Below are 22,496 nucleotides of genomic sequence, written 5' to 3'. Positions count from 1 at the left end.
ATGCTCTTCTTCAAAATAACACTTGGACCTCGATGCCTTATGATCTTAGCATGCATTTGATTGGACATAAATGGGTCTTTCAAACTAAGTATAAAGCTGATGGCACTGTTGAGATGCTTAAAACCAGACTCATAGCCAAAGGTTTTCATCAAACTCCTGGGATAGATTATACAGAAACTTTTAGTTCGGTGATTAAACCAGCTACCATTTGTATTGTTTTGTCTTTGGCATTGCCAAATCACTGGGAAGTAAGGCAATTTGATTTCAACAATGCCTTCCTTAATGGTGAATTAACTGAAGCTGTTTTTATAGAGCAACCTCAAAGGTTTGAAGATTTGCAAAAACCAAATTATGTTTGCAAGCTTACCAAAGCTCTATATGGACTCAAGCAGGCTCTTCGAGCTTGGTTTGAAAAATTAAGAATAGTTCTCTTACATTTGGCTTTAAAAATTCAGTCTCAGATTCTTCTCTGTTCATTCTCAAGACACCTTAAGCTTACGTTCTTCTTCTTGTTTGTGTTGGTGATATTCTTATCATTGGAAATAATTCAGTTTTTGTTACTCAGCTGATCAACCAGTTACATGATATATTCTCTCTAAAGGATTTAAGAGCTTTGCACTATTTTTTGGGAATTGAAGTTACGAGAACTGATTCTTCAATGTTCTTAAGTCAAGCTAAGTACATAACTGATTTGTTAAAGAAGTCAAACTTAGATGGTGCAAAACCAATCTCAACTCCTATGTGCTCAAGTACAAAGCTTTCTAAATATGTTGGAGATCCTTACCATGATCCTGCAACCTATCGAAGCATTGTTGGTGCTTTACAATATTTCTCCCTTATTCGGCCTGATATATCCTTCACAGTAAGCTCTCTCAGTCAGTTTCTAATAGCTCCTACAACTCAGCACTGGTAAGCTTGCAAATGTGTACTTAGGCATCTCAAAGGTACTTTATCTTATGGTTTAAAGCTTGTAGCTAATTCTGTTCTTCAAGTTCAAGGGTTTGCAGACTTAGATTTGGCAGGAAATGTTGATGATCAAAGATCAGTAAATGGATATTGCATTTATTTTGGCTCAAATTTGGTATCATGGAGCTCAAGGAAACAGCAAGTGATTGCAAGGTCTAGCACCGAGGCAGAGTATCGTGCTCAGAACATATAACCTCAGAAATTTGTTGGGTCCAAAATTTATCAAAAGAACTTGATCATCATCTTGATTGTCCCATAGTTTGGAGTGATAATACAGGAGCTGTTGCTCTAGCTGTCAATCCAGTTTTACATTAAAGAGTGAAACACATTGAGTTTGATCTTCATTTTGTAAGAGATAAAGTCATCCAGAAAAGCTTAGAAGTGCGTTATGTTTCAACACTTGACCAAGTAGCAGATATCATCACTAAACCTCTTGGTACTCTTCGTTTTCAGCTACTGCGAGGCAAATTGCATGTGGAAGATATTAAGAGTAGCATTTTGTCTTTACAGCAAAATACTTGAAGTTTCTACGACTAGAAGAAGAGGTTGCATCTGAGGGGGAATGTTAGAGTCTGTTTTAGCATAGTCATGTGCTTGCTTTTTAGTTGCACGTGTTCTTCATTTACTTAGTTAGCTATCTGTTATTAAGCTGTTTTAATTCTTCCACATGTATAAAGAAGATTGGTAGTAATTCTTTCAAGTTGGGTTAGTTAGTTAAAACTGTAATGAGCTATATTAACTGGCGCAAAACCTCTTTTCGTTTTTATGTAATCATTTTTGTCATTTTTCTATTGAAAAGAACTCTCAAGTTTTCTATTTCATTTTCTCAGCTTTTTTTTTCTTTCCTTCCTGCCAAACACTAACCTTCAAAGCCTAAGGTTTTTTTTTCCTGAACTTTGTCAAATAATATATCTGTCAAACTTTTGTTCATTTTTGTTTGGTGATAAATCTACAGTAAACAATATGTATACAGAAACCATTCACACGGGGCCTTTTTTTTTTTTTTTTTTTTTTTAACTATATATTTAAAAAAAATTGTAATCCGTGTTTTTTAAAGTCCTTGGGGGTAGGGTGAGTACAAGCTGTAAGTTGTAATTTTTTTTATTATTAATATTGCAGCTTTTTTTTTTCTTTTTTTTTTGTTTTTTTTTTTTTTGTTTTTGGGTGAATGATGAATATCGCTGCATGTAATGTCTTCCTTGCCCACCACTTCATGTTTTTTAGGTGATATTTTACACTTTCACACATATTACACTATTGGCGACAACTTAACTAAATTGAAGAAAATGGAATCTATATATTTGTCGCGTGGAGTCTTTCATTGCTTTGAGCTTTTTATCTTAAACTTTTTATGCAATTTGCTTTCTAAATTGTAAAAGAATCTCCAATGATACTAGTTATTTTGAAGAATATAATTTCTCAAAATAAATAGCATTTTGGAAAATCTTACATAATAAAGAGTAGAATTTTTTATTCAACTCCAATACTATTCTTTATTATCACTTTTTATTTTTCAGTTTCAATAAATAATTATGATTTATTTTTCTATTTGCTTTTCCTTACTGGTTTCCCTTTCTTTTTTTTTTTTTTTTTCCTTTTGAAAAATTAAATAATAATAAAAAAGAAATAGAAAGCTACATAATAATTATAATTGTATATTGAGAATTGTAGATTAAAAATGTATAAAAATTTTTATACAAAGAATGTATTTGGCTCCCTAGATTTGAAAGGTTAAATCTCATTTTTATTTTAGTTTTTCAATTTAGAGAACTTGTTAGAATTATAAAAATGGATTTCACTCTTTGAAATATAGAAAACTTTTAGACTTTCTGTTGTAGAGATTCTATAGGGAAAATCACATATCCATTTATTTCTAATTATATATAAAATTTCTGAAATTCCAATATTGTCTATTAGATGTCAATGAATTAGTGGATACAAAATTGATCTTTATTAAAACTTAAAGTTAGTTCTATTTAAAAATCACCACTACAATAAAAATGGCTTCTACCAATAAATGCATTTTATATGAGCATAGTTTGGAAAGTTATTGACTTAAATTAATACAATTGGTACAAAATGATAAAATAACCCTTTAACAGGTGTAAGAAAGTTCCTGTTTTTTTTTTTTTTCCTCCTTTTTTGGGTAAATAGTGTTAAAGCATATCATGACTCATTAAATAGCATTTTTTATTGAATTGGGAATTTCATCACATCCCATATTCTCAGCCTTTTTTTCTGTATATATTTTATTGTATAGTTGACTTTTTATTATTGAGGGAGATATACTTAATTTGTACAGCATATATACTTACCTTGTACAGCATATTAAAAAATATATATAAAGAGCCATCTTCAAGAGAATGGCACGGCAACTTTTTGAAACAAAATTATTATTTTATTTTTTTCTATTATTTTTGTCATGGTATCAGAGCCTTCGTTTTGTAATTTTTGAGGCAAAATTGAGTTCTGTTCCTTGGATATCAAAACAGAGTATTTCGATCTAGTTTTTGGTTCTGTTGATCTAAGTGTTGTTGGTTGGGTTTTTCAATTTTTTCTGCTGGTGAGCATCGCATCTTTGGGATCAAATATTCAAGCTACCTTGTTGTGTTCTCCTTCTCGGGTACGTGGTGTTTTCTTTTCTTGATTCATTATTTGTTTTGATAATGGCAGAAAAATATGATATTTTGCCTGTTAAATTAAATGGGAAAAATTATTTTTCTTGGGAATTTCAATTTCGAATGTTTGTGAAAGGAAAGAATTTGTGGGGACATTTAGATGGATCTGTTTCTAAGCCTAAAGATGAATCTGATATTGGTAAAATCACTCAATGAAATTCAAATGATGCTCAAGTAATCAGTTGGATTTTGGGATCTGTAGAATCTCAGATTGTCCTTAGCTTAAGATCTTTTCATTTTGCTAAAGATATGTGGGATTTTTTGAAGAAAATTTATCATCAGGACAATTCGGCTAGACGTTTTCAGCTTGAATTAGAATTGTCTGAGTACTGTCAAGGTAATTTATCCATACAGGACTATTATTCTGGCTTTCTAAATTTGTGGGCTGAATATAAAGAACTAGTTTATGCGTCTGTACCTCCTGAGGGCTTACCAATTTTGCAACAAGTTCATGAAGTGTCTCAACGGGATCAATTTCTTATGAAGCTGCGACGTGAATATGAACCAATTCGTGTCAATTTGATGTCTCGAATTCCTTCTCCATCACTTGAAACATGTTTTGCTGAACTTTTTCGTGAAGAGCAACGGTGTGTCACTCAAAGTGTGCTTGAAAATAAGAATCATCAGAGAGCTAATCCAATGGAGATTGCTTATGCAACTCAAGCCAAGGTACGAGATATGAGCAAAGTGCAATGTTATAGCTGCAAAGAGTATGGGCATATAGCTAATTACTGTAAGAAAAACTTTTGCAACTATTGTAAAAAGTCTGGTCACTTGATTGCTGAATGTCGTCGTAGACCTCAAAATCGAACCTCCCAAGCTTTGCATGTGTCTCACAGCTCTTCCACACCTGGATTTGATTCTGGATCTATATCTAGCTCAGGAATGACCAATATAACTCCTGAAGTTGTGCAACAACTCATTTATTCAGCTCTCTCAACTCTTGGCATTTCAGGTACTGCTACTCATTCTCATGTTTGCTACATTGACTCTGGTGCCTCTAATCATATGGTTTCTTCTCCAAAATCTCTTGTTAATGTGAAACCATCTCTTGGTAATTTGGAAATCCAAACAGCAAATGGAGACAAACTTCCAGTTAAAGCAATTGGTGATATTCCACATTCTCTGCCATTAAATAATGTGTTTCTTGTACCTCATTTGACTTCCAACCTTTTATCTGTGGGACAATTAGTTGATGAGAATTGCAAGGTTTCTTTTTCACCATCTGGTTGTATTGTGCAGGATCAGAGAACAGGGAAGGTGATCGGGATGGGACCTAAATGTGGAAGACTATTTCCTCTACGCTTATCTGTCTATCCTGATAATAAATCTTTATTTTCTTTGTTTAGTCCTGTTTCTTTAAGTCAGGTATGGCATAAACGTTTGGGCCATCCTAATTCTAGAACTTTATTAACCTTGTTAAAGAGTGGTTTATTTTTGAATAAGAGTTCGATTACTTCTTTGGATTTATCATTTGCTTGTGATAGTTGTAAACTTGGCAAAAGTAAGACTCTTCCTTTTCCTATTCATCAAAACAATGGTACAAAATGCTTTGATTTAATTCATACTGATGTTTGGGGTAAATCCCCATTTCCTTCTCATTCTCATCACAAATATTTTGTATCATTTATTGATGACTATAGTCGTCATACATGGCTTTATTTTTTGCATTCTAAATCAGAGGTGTTTGAAGTCTTTAAGAGTTTTTTGGCATATGTTAAAAATCAATTTTCCACTTCTATCAAAATCTTGCGTTCTGATTTTGGTGGTGAATATATGTCTGATGCTTTTAAAGTTTTTCTTCAAAGTGAGGGTATTCTTTTTCAAAAATCTTGCCCCGATACTCCTCAACAAAATGGAGTAGCTGAGCGGAAAAATCGTCATCTTTTGGATGTTACTAGAACTTTACTTCTTGATGCATCAGTTCCATTGCATTTTTGGGTTGAAGCTTTGTCTACATCTGTTCATTTGATTAATCGTTTGCCATCTCCTGTTCTTGATAATGAAACCCCATATTTTCGTTTATATAGCAACAATCCTGATTACAATCACTTGCGTGTGTTTGGATGTCTTTGTTATGCTCATCTTCCTTCATCTGATAGAAATAAATTGACTGCTCAATCTGCAAGATGTGCATTTCTTGGCTATGCCTCTGATCGAAAAGGTTATCTTTGTTATGATCCTCTTGCTCGTCGTATTCGTATATCTCGGAATGTAGTATTTGTTGAGAATATCTATTTTTTTCAACATGTGTCTGATTCTTCTACTTCTTCATCTTCTTATCTTCCTAATTTTGATCAACTTGAGAATGTAAGGTTTAATACTGGGATAGATGATCAGCACCGAGAAAATAGTTAAGACACTGAAGGTTCTTCTCGCAATCCTATTCCTGCTTCTGATCCTCCTATTGAACAAGGTGAATTTCTTAATCTTGGTCCTGACATATCTATAGGACAATGTGACGTTTCTAATATGCCTGATGCACCTCCTCTTCGAAGGTCTACTAGACATATTAAACCTCCTGATCGTTTGTCTCTCATGGCTGCTTTATCTGTTACCAATGTTCCCAAGTCTTATTCACAAGCTAAGAATTATGAGCATTGGAGGGATGCTATGAATGAAGAATTAGATGCACTGGTAAAAAATCATACTTGGGATGTTGTTCCTTGTCCAAAAGGGTGTAAGCCTATAGGATGTCAATGGGTGTACTCTATTAAACAAAAATCTGATGGATCGTTAGATCGCTATAAAGCACGTCTAGTTGCTCTTGGAAATTGGCAAGAATTTGGAATTAATTATCATGAGACATTTGCACCTGTTGCCAAAATGACGACTGTTCGCACTTTATTAGCTATTGCAGGTTCGCAATCATGGCCACTTTTTCAGATGGATGTCAAAAATGCATTTTTACATGGAGATCTTCAAGAAGAGGTTTATATGCGACTTCCACCTGGGGTACAATCTGATTCTCAAAATCATGTCTGTCGTCTTCGTCGTTCCTTGTATGGACTTAAACAAGCTCCACGTGCATGGTTCCAAAAATTCAGCAATTTTCTTCGCACATTGGATTTTAAGCAGAGTTATAATGATCCTTCAATGTTTCTTCATCATTCTGCTGCTGATATCACCATTCTTCTTGTTTATGTCGATGATATTATTATTACAGGTACTGATCCTGGTGGAATTAAGGAATTACAAGCTTCTTTACATTCTTCATTTCACATGAAAGATCTTGGAATTCTTACTTATTTCCTTGGACTTGAAGTACATCATTCTGATCGAGGTATTTTTGTCAACCAGCACAAGTATACTCATGACTTAATTGCTTTGGCCGGACTTGAGAATTCTACTCCTGTGGATACCCCACTCGAAGTTAATGTGAAATATTCTCAAACGGATGGTGATTTGCTTCCTGATCCCACAATATATCGTCGGCTAGTTGGGAGTTTGATTTATTTAACCATTACTAGACCAGATATTTCTTATGCTGTTAATTTGATGAGTCAGTTTATGCGCCAACCTCGGCATCTCCATCTTGCAGCAGTTAAACGGATAATTCGTTATTTGATTGGGACTCCTAGTCGTGGAATATTCTATAAAGCACATTCATCTCTTATTCTTCAAGCATATAGTGATGCAGATTGGGCTGGCTGTCCTGATACCCGCCGATCGACCACTGGATGGTGTATGTATCTTGGTGATGCACTTATTTCTTGGAAGTGTCAAAAGCAAAGGAAACTATCCAAATCTTCTATTGAGTCAGAATATCGTGCTATGTCTTCTGCTTGTTCTGAAATTGTTTGGCTTCGTCGTCTTTTATCAGAATTAGGTTTTCCTCGAGCCGATCCTACTCCTCTTTATGCTGATAATATGAGTGCCATTCGAATCACTGTCAATCCTGTACTTCATGAAAGAACTAAGCATATTGAAGTAGATTGTCACTACATTCGGGATGCATATGTTGATAATATCATCACTGTGCCTTATGTTTCTACTGAATTTCAGGCAGCAGATATTCTAACCAAGGCTTTGACAAAGATACGACATCAGTTCTTAGTTGGCAAATTGATGCTTCTTGATTCACCTGCATCAATTTGAGGGAGGGTGTTAAAGCATATCATGACTCATTAAATAGCATTTTTTATTGAATTGGGAATTTCATCACATCCCATATTCTCAGCCTTTTTTTCTGTATATATTTTATTGTATAGTTGACTTTATTATTGAGGGAGATATACTTACTTTGTACAGCATATATACTTACCTTGTACAGCATATTAAAAAATATATATAAAGAGCCATCTTCAAGAGAATGGCACGGCAACTTTTTGAAACAAAATTATTATTTTATTTTTTTCTATTATTTTTGTCAAATAGGTGCAAGAAAGACCATACTCTATGGATAAAAGATTCTCAGTCCTCTCTCAAACCGAGCAGGTTGTTATTCCTTGAAGTGCAAGCGGGCAGAATTTCCTGCCTTTGCATCTGAAAATATCGGTGATATACTTGCATTTTGTAGGCTCACTGTTACCTTTTCGGCCTGTTGTAGAAATGGGCTTCTGATAAAAACTCTTCAAATATATTTTGCTTGCCCAAGAAAGAGAACAGAAAAAGTGGATATGGAAGCCCATCGTATTTGGGTTCGTGTATCATCCCAGCCCCATACAACTGCAAAGCTCCATGCCATTATGATTTCACATACGATAGATAGTAGGGTGTTTGGAAAGTTAAGAGAAAATTTGATTTTTAAAATTGATTTTTTTAGAATTTAATTTTTTAAAATTATTTTTTCTTTTGATATGTTTGGTGAATAATGGAAAAGTTGGAATTGATAAGTAATTAAATTTAATATTGTATAATAAATTAAAGGTAAATATGTATTTTAAAAAAAATTTAAAATTATTTTTTCTGGAATTCTCAAAATGACACCTATAAATGGGAAAAACATTTCCATATATTTTTCTACATTGGTGGGAATCTAATTCCCTGGGCCCATACTTTTCTACTTCACAATAAGTATCCAAACAAAAAAAAGTTATCATTTTTCCAAGAAAATTAGATTTCCATTAACTTTATCTTTATCCAAACATGCCGTAGATCTCACCTTTAGGAGGGAGCGGGATTTCATTGTAATTGTAGGATATCCTACCAATTTCTTTTAACAACATTATTTGTAGGCTAGGTTACAACACTTACAATCTTCTAAGCGGCTACTACTTTTTTTTCTTTTTCTTTTTTTTTTTTTATTTTGTTAAAAGTTTGATATACATAATATATATTAATTTTATTATAATGGATTTGCATGTACATTATAAAATAGATATAAATCCTTATTAAATATAATTTAATATTATATATCACACGAATTATAATTAGGGATCTACGACTACCATAATGCAGGCATGCTAGCTAACTATAATATGATTAATATATACACATGTTTTATGTAGATAATATACGAAAAATTGAAAATTTGGAATTATTAGAGAGTACAAAGTCATGAAGGCATATGTGGAGAGGAAGATTAAGACCATTGTTTTTGGGGTGCCTATGAATATAAACCACGCACATTAAAGAGGGCAGGTAGCATGCGTGAATGATAATATGTATCTATAGCAATGATAATATGTATATATAGCAATGGGACCTCAGGAATCATTTTCTCTCATGCACCAACATTATAATCTTTCCCTCCCAAAAAAGATGACCATTGAGTCATTTACAATATGAGTTCTATTTGCACACTCCCAGGAACTCCATAAGACCAAAAAACATGCTAAAGTTACTGAGTTTCTTTTGGCAACAAATTAATCTTTCTTTTTATCTTCATTTTGGAATATATACACACCGACACACATATGTGTTTGTGTCTACTTTAACACTTAAGAAACCTATAGCTAGGAAGAAACCTATAACTAGCTACACAGGATCATGAAATTAACCAATCTCATCAACCAGTACCCTTGCTATAAAGATAATCAGCATCTGCCAAAAAAAAAAAAAAAAAAAGCATGCAGAAACATAGTAACACAATTCTAGAAAAGGAAACCTAACAATAATAATGGAAGAGGCTAAAGTAACAATATTCCATGGTACTTTTGATTCCTGTTTGAAGACCAGATAAATCCAAAACATGTAAATATAGCATAGTCTTAAACTATAGATGTAACAAATACAAAGCCAAAAAAAAAAAAAGTTAATTAAACTATGTATGAACATGTGCTGGTATCGAATTTTATAGTAGTTGAACTCACTTTTTATAGTGCACAAAAATTATAAAATCACCCATATAAGTTATGATGTGCAGCACCAAGTGCCTTTGAGTGCTCCATTGATCTCGCAAATTGATTAATTATATAACCTTTAAAGAAGAAGAAGAAAAAAAAAAAAAAAAAAAAGGACCAAACTTGTAGAAAAATAGGAAAAGAGGAAAAGACTCATTAACTAGTTCCTACCAAACTTAAAGAAAAAAAAAAAAAGAGCATTTATTTATTTATTTTAAAAAGGAGAGGGCAGTTTAGGAATGAGAAATGAAGTCATAGTAAACGGAATTCGACCACATAAACACAAACACATAAATATACTTTTTTTGTTTTTTTGGAAAACACATAAATATACCAAAATGGTTCTTTTTAAACAAAAAAGAAAAATTACTGTGACAAATTTGACCACTATAGTATATGCTTATGGAACAAGTATTCTCCCGAATAGCTTTAAGTAATGAAAACAAAAGCTAATTAAAAGCAAATTTAGGCCATAATTTGATAGAGGGAACCTTCTATTAAATGGTCGATGAAATGGGGTACAAAATGGAAAAAGCCTATCGAAAAGGCTTTCCTCTTGCAATCATTTAAATGATGGGATCCAACGTTCGAAAGTGGACCTCAATAGGACTTTGCCTCTTGTTCATTTCAAAAAAAAACATAACGACTTCCTTCTTTTTTTAAATTTCTTTTCTTCTTCCCTTTTTTTTTTTTTTTTTTCTTTCCTGTCAATTTGATTTTTTCACTGCCTTTATTCCATGAAGATTGAAGACTGTGACCCAGCCAGCACCGGCAGAGATATTGAAAGCACCATACCTTCCTTTATTTGATTGACAACTACACTTATGGGGACAAATTGGTCATTCCACACCCCCCCCCCCCCCCCCCCCCCCCCCCCTCCCCCCCCCTCTCTCTCTCTTTTTTTTTTTTTTCTTCTTTTTTTGAGAAATATGTGTTCCTCTAGTCATGAGAGAATTCGCCATGAGATCCACCAAACTGAATAAAATTATGGATCACTGGATAAATAAATAATAGAGAGATACTCTGTTTTCAGTTTTCTCAGGCGAATCTACTGGGATTTTCAGTAATCTTTCTTTTCCTCCTCACCAAACTCTTAAGAATATATATATTAAACAAAATGTTAATTTAGTGTAGAAAAATGGGTATAGCATAAAACTAAAACTCAAAAAGTTTCTGATAGAAAAATTAAATTGTGCTAGAACATTTTCCTCCCAACCCATAATTTGTAGGTCATCCCTTACAAGTAATGCCATTTCTTGATAAATATTTTCAAATGCCAGGATTAATTACAAATAAAAGCCCTTTTTGCTTACTAAATTACATTTCAAATTTTAGCCAAACAAAAGGGAATTAAAAGTTTAAAGTAATATATATGTACAGATATATACACACACATACATACCATCTTTGAAACTCAAATTCATGTGAAGTCAAATTAATATATATTGACCAGATCAATCAACTAACAATTCAATGAGACCAAGATATGGTATCATCTTCATGGAAAAAACTGCACAAATCGTGTTATGTATACATATATATATATATATATAGTCGACAAGTACCTGACAGATATAACGGCCATCTATTTTACAAATACCGTTAGCATATATACATAGACACATACATATAATTCTAATGGAGTCTTAAGGGAGCAAAACTTTTTTAAAGCATGTATTTCACCAAAAAAAACACTTTTTTAAAGCATATATTATGGACTAAGCCATCATTTGGGCTAGATCCTGCAGTCGAGTCTAATATACAAAAGGGTCCGCGGTAGCTACGCTTGGCATAATATGATTTGACTTAGCTTCAATGGAGATGATATAACAACACCCTCCATAGTCAAAACAATGACTCTCTTTCAATTTCTCTGCCTACCACAATTTATAACCCTCCGTCAAATTAATTAATTAAAGTAGATGGTAATAAACTATAACACCGTTAGATATATATAGCACTGTGGCAGAGTGACATTTTATGATATTTATTGATAAAAAAAAGACATTTTTATAATATTTTAAAGCGAAAGTATTGGCAAGAGAGAAACCCAACGTTTCAATTTCAGGGTCGTCTGTTATAATTTATTTCTCTATCTTCCAAAACTCTCTCTGTTCCTATACTCATCTCTCTCTCTCTCTCTCTCTCTCCGATGACAACATTGTAGAGCATTTATTGAGCTTTCTCTACTACCATTTTGAATGCTTGTTTCAAAAAACACACGAGATTCTTGCTTCATGTCCTTGTTCCATTTCTGGGTCGGATTATCAGATCTAAGTTAAGCTCACCACCTCCAGCTACTGCTCTCATTCTCCATTTTCTCTCTGGTTTTTCTTTCAAAATTTTCCAAGACCCTTTAAAGGTGAAGTCTTATAGAGCTTACTGCATTTTTCATTCTTGTATGTTTCTGAATTATTTTTTGCTTTCTGGGTTTTGTTTAAATCCTTGGCTGAAATGTATACATTGTGTTCCTTCACTTCGAAAGGTGATTAAGAGTCTATCTGTTTTTGAATTACATCTTGGGTTTACTTTTCTCCATCAAAAGCTTGCTTCACCTTCTTTCTTTGTTACCCATTTATTAGTTTTTGTTTTGTTATATAAGAATTTGAATTTCTTTATCAAATTCTGCTGAAATTGTTGTGTGTGTGTGTCAGATATCGGTCTGAAGTTTGATTATGGATTTTGTCTAATACTTGGTTTTTGTTTTCTCTGCAGGGGGGTTAATTTAATTTATTTAAGACAAAACTTTGGGGTGGTAAAAAAATAAAATAACATTTTTCAATTGGAGTTAGGTAGCTAGAAGCCAAAAAATGCCACAAGAAAACGGCAACTCCAATTCAAATTTCACGACCAACTCTCCTTGCAAAAACATGAGAGGAATAAAGGCTCTGAACTCTCAAAATGAAGCTCCATATGCATTCACTGAGGAGATTATCAATGACTTTGAATTGGCTCAGAGAAAAGCCGAAGAAGCAGGTAACAAAATTCACTTTTTTTAATGCTTAATCCACCAAGAATCTTTTCAATAGTGATATAGTTATATATCAATGCAATAGAAAACAAATATGTAAACTCTGTAGACTCTCCTTTCAAGGTTTTTATTTTTTGCTTTCACTTTTATTTATTTATTTATTTTTTATCTCTTTCGAGAAAATGGCTTTGGAATAATTTGACAAAAAAAAGGGATATGGAGGGCACGTCACGATGTTAAGCAGTCTGGTGGTGATAGAAAATAAGAATAGTGATATCCCATCACTTTTTTGGCTGATATGGACCCACCACAGTGATTAGTGGGTGTAGGTGAGTCCAAATGAGCAAAATTAAAATCTTATTCATACTTGCAGACTACTCTCGCCGAAAGAAAAAGGTCAAACATTAAAATTGGATTTAGAAGACCACTGTATATCTTTGATTATGATTAGACCTTCCACTACAAATCCCTCAAACTTTGGGTGGTGGGAATAAAAACATTTCAACCCAACGAAATGAAAGCCACTGGGTCTCTCATGTTTTGCCCTTTTTTTTTTTTTTTTTTTCGAAAACAATTTTGTTGATAAAGTATCAAATGGTGTAGGAATTAACTAATTAAAAGGGGAAGAGAAAAAGATTTTGCCACGCGATGATACTGTGGACATGTTAAGTTGATGAAAGGAAGAAAAAAACAAAAAACAAAAAAATCGAACTAGTGAATTCCATTATTTATTAACCAATAGCATTTTGTTACATCGTTTGTTAACCAAATACTTGACAAATGATTTATGATGACTAGTATTGATTTCACCTTTTCTAGGCCATAAATCCAAAAATGGATCATCCAAATGGGCCAATTTCATTCCATTTATAAAGATTTGATGTATATTAGTATTAGCATTTTTTTTTTTTTTTTTGAACTTGTCCTTACTAGATGAACAACTTCAAAGAGGGATATATGGAAGAGAAAAATTCTCAATTTGGAAACTGATAACGGTGTATGATTGTGTGTCTTTCAGCTTCAAGGAGGTACCAAGCCGCTGAATGGCTGCGTCAGATGGACCATGGTGCCTCAGGAACACTGTCCAAAGAACCTTCCGAGGAAGAGTTCTGCCTGGCACTCCGCAATGGCCTCATTCTTTGCAACGTTCTCAACAAAGTCAATCCCGGCGCTGTTCTCAAGGTTATAGTTTGAACCTCTTTCTCAATGTTATATACTTTGCGTTTTACCAAGGCACAAGGAAATGTGCTCAACAACTACTTATCTACGTGCATGCATGGTTTATTGTTGTGTGTTCTAATTCATGGTACTGATTTTGTTTTCTGTTTTTTCTGTTTTTGTTTGTGGAAAAGGTGGTGGAAAATCCAATTATAGCAGTTCAGTCAACAGAAGGGGCTGCACAGTCTGCAATTCAATACTTTGAGAACATGAGGAATTTCCTTGAGGCTGTTAAAGAAATGAAGCTCTTGACATTTGAAGCCTCTGATTTGGAAAAGGTCTTTCTTTCTTAACTTTCAATATTCACTAGGAAAACATGCATATATTTCCTGTTTGTCACTGGTTTTTTGGGGTTCTAGTTCATTATCCGTGCTGCTATTATCCTGCTCCTGAAATTGAATAACTTGGAATTACAGGGAGGCTCATCAAGTAAAGTAGTGGATTGCATTCTATGCCTCAAAGGATATTATGAATGGAAGCAAGCAGGTGGGATTGGAGTGTGGAGATATGGAGGGACGGTGAGGATCACGTCTTTCCCAAAAGGATCCCCATCCTCCTTGGTTGGCAGTGAAACCACCGATGAGTCATTGGATGATTCTGAATCGTCACAGTATGAACAGCTATTAGAATTTCTCCATCTTTCTAATGAGGTCTCAATTGAAGAGTCTAGAACTGCCAATGTTCTTGCTTTCCTTTTCGATCGTTTTGGACTTGGACTTCTACAGGCCTACCTTCAAGAGACTAATGAGATTGATGATTTGCCTTTGAATTCAATGGTAGGTAAGATTCTTACCACTTATTTCATGTTGTGTACATATACTGTTATGATGAAGTAAGCAATTTGGAAAGAAGTATTATTGATAAAGAGCACCAGAAACAAATTAATTCTCTATGATATTTACATGTTACTAAACAGGGACAAACTTTTTTATTGTGTCATCGTGATGATTTAAGCAAAATTAAAACTACAAAAAACAGTTGCTTCTGTTCTCTAATTATGGGATGAAAATATTTTGTTCTATGACTTCTGATTCTGTTATATGTGTGGAAATTTGTAGGTAATTGACACTTTACTCAGTAAGGTAGTCAAGGATTTCACAGCATTGCTTGTTTCTCAAGGAACTCAGGTATGCATATATCTAGGTTGATATTACCATCTAAAAGCACTTCCCTGTGATTGAATTTTGGATGGGACTGTAAAATCATTGCTCCCATCTTCACCAACTTTTCCTTTTTTGTATTTTCTTGTGTTTTCTGCAGCTTGGAATATTCTTGAACCAACTTTTCCTTTTTTTTATTTTCTTGTGTTTTCTGCAGCTTGGAATATTCTTGAAGAAAATACTGAAAAGTGATATGGGTAATCTATCTAAATCTGAATTTATAGAAGCCATTTCACGCTATCTTAGTCAAAGAACTAGTTTGGCTTCAAGTGATGTGTCCAAATTCTGTATCTGTGGTGGCAAACGCGAGGTTGTTCGGCATATAATCAGTCCCTCATCTGGTGACCGGGAGATAATTGACATTCAACAGAAACATCTTCAGGTATCATTCCTTCATTTTGCTCGTTCGCTGTGTCACAATGGCAGTATCTTTTCCCAACAGAAAAATTTGAGGAAGCAAACTGCTGATTGCAATTTGATTTTGTAAATCTTGTATGGCATGTGATCTCGACTGCAGTTTTTTTTTTTTTATATATTTATCTATGAACATGTCAATTCATATATTAAAATTCTGTACTGGAGTCATCAGTCTTGGGATATTTTTAGGAGCTCAAATCGTCTTTCCATGAGACAAAACTGGATGTCAAACAGAAACATTCCCACTGGGAGGAAGAACTTAGAAGGCTTGGTAAGAGTCTACATAAAAAGACGTCTTCATTTTACTTATCTTATTTTTGTTATAAGGATAGTATGAAATTACATGTTTCTTTGTGTCAGAGCATCATATTAAGGATCTACAAGTGGCCTCCAACTCCTACCACAAAGTTCTAGAGGAAAATCGCATTCTTTACAATCAAGTCCAGGACCTTAAAGGTATTATCTTCAACTTCTTAAACTTAAGTGTTACAGTGTATGGAACTTAATTGATGAAACTTTCTTTCTTGCAGGAACTATTAGAGTTTATTGTAGAGTGAGGCCCTTCTTACCAGGGCAATCAAATGGGCAGTCCACTGTGGATTACATTGGAGAAAATGGAAATATCATGATTGTCAATCCCATGAAGCAGGGAAAAGAAGCAAGGAGGGTGTTTTCATTTAACAAAGTTTTTGGAACGAATGTCACACAAGGTAATTTTTGTTACCTTAAACTTGGGTTTTCTATTGACTTTCATCATCTTCTTCTTCTTCATTTTTTTTTTCCCTACATCATTTATTTAAAAGATGTGAATTTCTTTTGAATTTTCACAATGTGATAACACCCTTAAGTTAAAAAATTAGAGTAAATATACGCTTAGAAGGCTACCATAACTTGATGGAAATGAAAAGCTTACTGCATAACAAATTTTGCTGCTATCACAGATATGTAAAAATGTATAAATTTTAAGATCATCCATGAATTAAAGGATGTTGCTTTGACATTTTGTTTATTGTGATGTGCAGAGCAAATATACGTTGACACTCAGCCATTGGTCCGGTCTGTTCTAGATGGTTTTAATGTTTGCATCTTTGCTTATGGACAAACTGGCTCAGGGAAGACATACACAATGGTAAAAGCCAGCCTTTATTGAATTTTGTTTCGGCACAGACAGTTTACAATTTTGCTGTAAGTTTGAGATGCTGTTTCAGATTAACTTATGTAATAACCTGCATGTTTCTCTTTTACAGAGTGGTCCGGATTTGACAAGCGAAGTAACATGGGGTGTAAACTATCGAGCCCTGCGTGACTTATTTCAAATATCGAAGGCAAGGATAGATTTAATAAGATATGAAGTTGCAGTGCAGATGATAGAGATATACAATGAACAAGTGAGAGACCTTCTAGTCAGTGATGGTTCTAACAGAAGATATCCTTTCAAAATCTACTTTTAGTCATCAATTTGATTATAACAATCCTTTCTACATAATAATTCCTACTAAGACTAATTTTTAGTGTTACAAAATAACAAAAATTACTTGTGTTGCTACTTTGATACCTTAACTACATGAACATTGGACATAAGAAACAATTCTCAACTGAATGGCCTTAATGTCCCCGACGCCAGTTTGGTTCGAGTTACTTGTACCCAAGATGTTCTTGATTTGATGAAGATTGGCCAAAAGAATCGTGCAGTAGGGGCTACAGCTCTAAATGAGAGGAGTAGCCGTTCACATAGGTAGAGACTTTCTTTCACTTTCTTTGAAATTTTAAGGGCTTTTTTTGCTTTACATTATTGATAAATTCTATTGCTGGTAACAATTTATTTCGACAAGTAAAATTTTGGGGTTTGGCTATCCTGTTACAGTGTTTTAACAGTTCATGTCCATGGAAAAGAGTTGGTGTCTGGATCTATTCTTAGGGGATGCCTCCATCTTGTGGATTTAGCTGGAAGCGAGAGGGTGGATAAATCTGAGGCTGTTGGTGAGAGACTAAAAGAAGCCCAACATATAAATAGATCGCTTTCTGCACTTGGAGATGTCATTTCTGCTCTTGCACAAAAGAGTGCTCATGTTCCTTACAGAAACAGCAAGCTTACTCAAGTGCTGCAAGATTCTTTAGGTAATACTAAAAGAAATTCTTCATAAATGATTTAATTTTTTCCTTGAGTACTGATTTTGCTCTTGACACATTCAAAATGCATAATATGGTCAATTTAAGAGGAAGATTATAATATGATAACCTAGTTGTTTCAATTCCATGTATGAAGCAGTTAGTTTGAAGTTTAAGCACAAAGTTTGATACATGCAAACAATTTTATGTGCAGGTGGGCAAGCCAAGACAATGATGTTTGTACATATAAACCCTGAAGTTAATGCTCTTGGGGAAACAATTAGTACACTTAAGTTTGCTGAAAGGGTTGCTTCCATAGACCTCGGGGCAGCTCGATCCAATAAAGAAACTGGTGAACTTCGAGAACTTAAAGACGAGGTTATTTTCTTGCACTCATTCATGAAATTCTTAATTGGTTTTGTCATAACAAAAACTCACTAACTCTGTATGTTTTTTTAGATATCAAACCTTAAACTGGCATTGGAGAAAAAGGAAGCTGAGCTAGAACATAAAGGTGGGAGTACTAAAAGCACCATTGACTCCCAAAAAGCAAGGGCTGTTTCACCTTTTCGCATTCCAAGATTGAAGCCTGAAACCTCTCAAAGACCTTTGGATGATACTAAGATCTCTGAAGTAAGTCATAAAGGATTAAATCATTTTATTTGATTTTGATAACATATCAAAGTATTGAAGCCATGGCTCAGCTTAAAGCTAGCATGTTGAGATGAAATATATTTTTTTCAGAAAATATCTAAGATCAACTACAAGCACAATGTTGGCTAATGTAATTTATGTAGTACAAGACACTGATCATATATGTTGCTTCATCTTTCTCTTTAGGCTAGAAGTTGTTCTTCAGGAAAGCAAAGGAGGTCGAGGTTTCCCTCAGGTTTTACAGAGAAGGATACTATGCCAAAGATACCATTCATGGCTGAAGATAAACTAGCAAGCTCTGGAAAGCCAAGATCACCATCTCCTCCTGTTAGAAGATCAATATCTACTGATAGAGGAGCCCATATTAGAAGCAGAGTTAAGGGTGATGCGGCCGATAACCAACCAATTGCAAAAATACCATTTCCAGCAAGAGTTCCTGTTAATAAATCTCTTGCAACAATGCCAATGATACTTCCATCAACTGATAACAACTCGAGAGTACAAATTAGTGCACAAGATCAGACAAGGCAAGAGAACATTTCAGATACATTGTACAGCCTTCAGAAGGTGATGACTACCAAGAAAGTACACCAAGAACATGAAGAAGAACAGTTTAAACAAGCTCTTAATATAAGACAAGGTGGTATAAGGAAAAGCAAGCCTGAGAATAAAGCTAAGGCAAAGCAGCACCAAATAATCCCAACCAGGCTTCAAAAGTCAGATGTGATGACAACATTGCTTTCAGACTTAGAAGTTGGCAGTGAAAAGGTGGAGGAGCCTCCTCTCAAGAGTGACTTTTCTGAGCCAGAAAATGAGCATGTTCCTCTTGGTTCACCTGTGCATGCTGCATTGAAGGTGAAAAGGATTCGTCAAAACTTGTCAAGGAATTCGCAGAATCTTGAACCAAGGTATATAACTAGAAAAAACTTCAATCTTAATAAACCAACTGACTAAAACATTTAATTCACTGCCAAAAAATAAAAAAAAATCTTTCAATGACATTTAAAACGTTTCATAGTAAGGTTTCTATGACATTTTCATGCATCATTATTATAACTGTTCTAATAACATTTTTTTTTTAAAGGTAGAGAAAAACATTTTAACGAACCCTTGATCATATTAGAAAAAGTTTTGCTCAATCCTGTTAAGTTGTAAGAAGAATAGTTTTACTTAATATGCTTATTTTCAATTATATTCTATAAATGCAGAGGACTAGTGCAGGCAGTGGAGCCATTACTGGGAGGTAAACTTGAAAACAAGCTTCCAAATGGTGGAATTCGTTATCCAAACCAAAAGGAAACCAGCAATGTATCCATGCCCGAGTTCAGGAGGAGCCGTTCTACACCTCGTGGGAAATTTTTTATGTTACCTTGAGGAATATTATAAACTATGAGTTTATGATGATTATTAGAGCTCCAGTTTGCATACTTTTGTGGGTGCAGAGGACCTCATTTGAGATAAGATTGTCAAACCTTTTCTCTTACACCATATAGGAAATTTTTCTCTGTAATTCAACTTAAAATTTTCTGTGTATTTTTCTGGACCACTTTTTTTGTATAGCTATAGTACTTGGCTTTAAATGTTTATATTGAAAACTAGTTTGTCGATTGTATAAAAAATTTCTTCTGAGCATGTTTTTGAGAACATAAGTGAAAGTATTCTTCTAGGGCTACAGAGAAAAAAAAAAAAAAAAAACAACTTAATTTCATTTCTTACAATGTGACACATAGAATTTTGTTTCTTCTTCTGAAAAAATTTCTAATATAACATAGAAATGATATTTTGTGTACAACAAATTCTATAAATAACGTGCGAATTTGAAAAATGGCATTTTTACAATTGGACTCAACTGGAGAAGTCCACCTTAGGAAACAAGAAACGTGTAATGTACTTACTAAAATTAGTCTTAAACAAGTTGGGTTATACTCAATGGTGCCAGAGTTACCTACCAAATCAGCAAAATGGTTTTTAATGAGGTTGGTTTTATTAAGTGATAAACAATTTAACATTTTTAACTAATCTTTGATAACTTACTTTATTGAGATTTTTCAGATTTTCCCCAAATACATTTAAACATTAAAATCTTCATTTGGTATTATAACTAAAAGGTAAAAAAAAAAAAATATATATATATATATATATATATGAAAATACACCTTATTTAGCTAACAAAAATGGTTTCAACAAATAACTAGAAACTTTTAATTTGAGAAGCAACAACCTATTTATAGGGAAAAAAAAATGAAGAAGAAAAAATTTCTGTTTTAAACAGCTCATTTTACAGGCTAAGCTGAGACGAAAACCCTTAAAGTAGATTTCCGTGTCAGTCTATCCAAATGCTCCATCCAGACATTGACATTTTGGAGGTTACTCTAAGTGTCCCCCTAAAACGAATTTTAATCCCTGCAAAATTTTGTAAACTGGGGCTTCATTCAATTCTTTATTATTCCTATTTTGTATCTCTCAAAAGCGTTTTCATGAATTTGGTAAAATTCAAAGATCAACAATTCAAGAAACACCCTCTAATTCCAGGTAACATATACCTTTTTTTTATTTTTTTTTTTATTTTTGAATGCTGTGGACAAATTCAATATGACCTTGTACTTTGCCTTTTTCTGGTAACAAAAGTTAATATGAATTTTGCAAATTTTATTTTATTTTATTTTTCTGCAGAAAAGCCTTTTTCTGGGTGGGGGTTTGAATTTCTTGATATGATTAAAAACCAACAATAGCCCTTCTTCAATATTAAATTTGCAGGCTGAATCCAAAGCTGCACCAATTCAAGGATATTAAACAATGGCTCTTGAAGCTGCAACCTTCTCCATTCCAACCTCATCATCATCATCATCTAATGAGAAAGTTTCTGAGCCTCAAACAACAAGCAAGGGAGCTCCTCAATGTTCTGTTACCTGTGTATACCAAGCCAAATTAGCCGATATGTATTACATTGTCTCGGTGACATGGTGCAAAAACCTTACTAGCCATGCCCTTAGCATCACAGTAGAAAATCCTCCCCAAGAAAACCGCTACACTTGCAAAATTGATTTAAAAGCTTGGCAGTTCTGGGGCAAGAAAGGTCTCAAATCTTTTGAAATAGATGGAACAAGAGCAGACATTTTCTGGGATTTTCGACAGGCGAAATTCACCAGCGCCACGGAGCCATGTTCAGATTATTATGTTGCCTTGGTATCCAATGAAGAGGTGGTTTTACTGCTGGGAGATTTAAAGAAAGACGCTTTTAAGAGAGCTAGGTCTAGACCGTCCTTGGATGAAGCTACCTTGTTGCACAAGAAAGAGAGTGTATATGGGAAAAAAATGTTTTCAACCAGAACCATGGTTGGTACAGACCATAAAGAGCATGAAATTGTTATTGAGAACTCACTATCAGGGCCTGGTGATCCGGAAATGAATATCAGAGTTGATGGGGCAGTGGCGGTTCGGATCATGAACTTGAATTGGAGATTCAGAGGGAATGAGACTGTGATGGTGAATAATGTACCTCTGCAAATTTTCTGGGATGTTCATGATTGGTTGTTCAGCGGCCCTGGCTCAGGCCAGGGATTGTTTATCTTCAAGCCAGGAAAGCTAGATGGAGAATCTAACAATAGTAACCCAGATGAAAGAAATTGCAGTGATGGAATAATTACTGAGTTTTCCCATTTTCTATACGCCTGGAAAACTGAATAACTAATAGTAGTTGTACATCATTGTTCATATTATTGTCAATATTACATTCCAGGTTTCATCTTATAAACTATCCTTCTCCAAAAAGTTTATGGGACTAGTCATTATAATTTGGTACTAAATATTCTTTTATTATAGAATACAAATTGTCCACTTTCCTTTAGTTTTGGCTTCTTTTTTTTGTTTTTTTTTTTTTCCCTCTATCCTAATCCTATAAATTTTATTGAAGACCCGCATAGTTTTTGGTTGGTTTAGACATTTCTGCCAATAACAATATTGGGTTAGGAGATGTAAATTAAATTTTATGGTTTATTTTGGCCAAATTAAGGGTCTTTCTAATCAGGTAATAATAGAA

The 22,496-nt window shown here is 33.9% G+C and overlaps 3 protein-coding genes across 10 annotated transcripts; all 3 read left to right on the top strand.

Annotated features, from left to right (window-relative positions):
* The first annotated feature begins 3,265 nt into the window (after positions 1–3,265).
* Positions 3,266–7,982, top strand: LOC125419286 (retrovirus-related Pol polyprotein from transposon RE1). Of its 7 annotated transcripts, none has more exons than XR_009635461.1 (3): positions 3,268–6,060; positions 6,496–6,599; positions 6,811–6,950. XR_009635461.1 is itself a non-coding variant. In XM_060814004.1 (3 exons), exons 1-3 carry the CDS (start codon positions 3,894–3,896, stop codon positions 7,721–7,723), a joined length of 1,758 nt encoding a protein of 585 aa, XP_060669987.1. In that variant the 5' UTR covers positions 3,280–3,893; the 3' UTR covers positions 7,724–7,982. The 7 variants fall into 7 exon arrangements, 5 of the variants coding, with proteins under 5 accessions (XP_060669941.1, XP_060669960.1, XP_060669987.1 ...); XM_060814004.1 differs by adding an exon at positions 7,650–7,982 and having other exon boundaries at positions 3,280–4,599; positions 6,496–7,473; XM_060813958.1 differs by lacking the exons at positions 6,496–6,599; positions 6,811–6,950 and having other exon boundaries at positions 3,266–4,599; positions 4,720–6,136.
* Positions 7,983–12,004: 4,022 nt separating this feature from the next.
* Positions 12,005–20,089, top strand: LOC107416563 (kinesin-like protein KIN-14F). The gene is made up of 18 exons (XM_060820114.1): positions 12,005–12,290; positions 12,644–12,904; positions 13,918–14,081; positions 14,252–14,395; positions 14,534–14,893; positions 15,176–15,244; positions 15,435–15,659; positions 15,884–15,965; positions 16,055–16,150; positions 16,225–16,404; positions 16,717–16,823; positions 16,942–17,122; positions 17,267–17,429; positions 17,559–17,812; positions 18,018–18,181; positions 18,263–18,436; positions 18,644–19,365; positions 19,666–20,089. Exons 2-18 carry the CDS (start codon positions 12,739–12,741, stop codon positions 19,829–19,831), a joined length of 3,417 nt encoding a protein of 1,138 aa, XP_060676097.1. The 5' UTR covers positions 12,005–12,290; positions 12,644–12,738; the 3' UTR covers positions 19,832–20,089.
* A 718-nt stretch (positions 20,090–20,807) lies between these two features.
* Positions 20,808–22,304, top strand: LOC107416573 (uncharacterized). 2 transcript variants are annotated; one of them, XM_016025092.4, is made up of 2 exons: positions 20,808–20,989; positions 21,215–22,304. In XM_016025092.4, the coding sequence occupies exon 2, from the start codon at positions 21,254–21,256 to the stop codon at positions 22,142–22,144; it is 891 nt and encodes a 296-aa protein (XP_015880578.2). In that variant the 5' UTR covers positions 20,808–20,989; positions 21,215–21,253; the 3' UTR covers positions 22,145–22,304. The 2 variants fall into 2 exon arrangements, with proteins under 2 accessions (XP_015880578.2, XP_015880569.2); XM_016025083.4 differs by having other exon boundaries at positions 21,131–22,304.
* The last annotated feature ends 192 nt before the right edge of the window (positions 22,305–22,496 follow it).

This window comes from Ziziphus jujuba, chromosome 1 (assembly GCF_031755915.1).
Source record: "Ziziphus jujuba cultivar Dongzao chromosome 1, ASM3175591v1".
NCBI classification, from domain to species: Eukaryota; Viridiplantae; Streptophyta; class Magnoliopsida; order Rosales; family Rhamnaceae; genus Ziziphus; species Ziziphus jujuba.
This window is presented reverse-complemented; position numbering and strand designations above follow the sequence as displayed.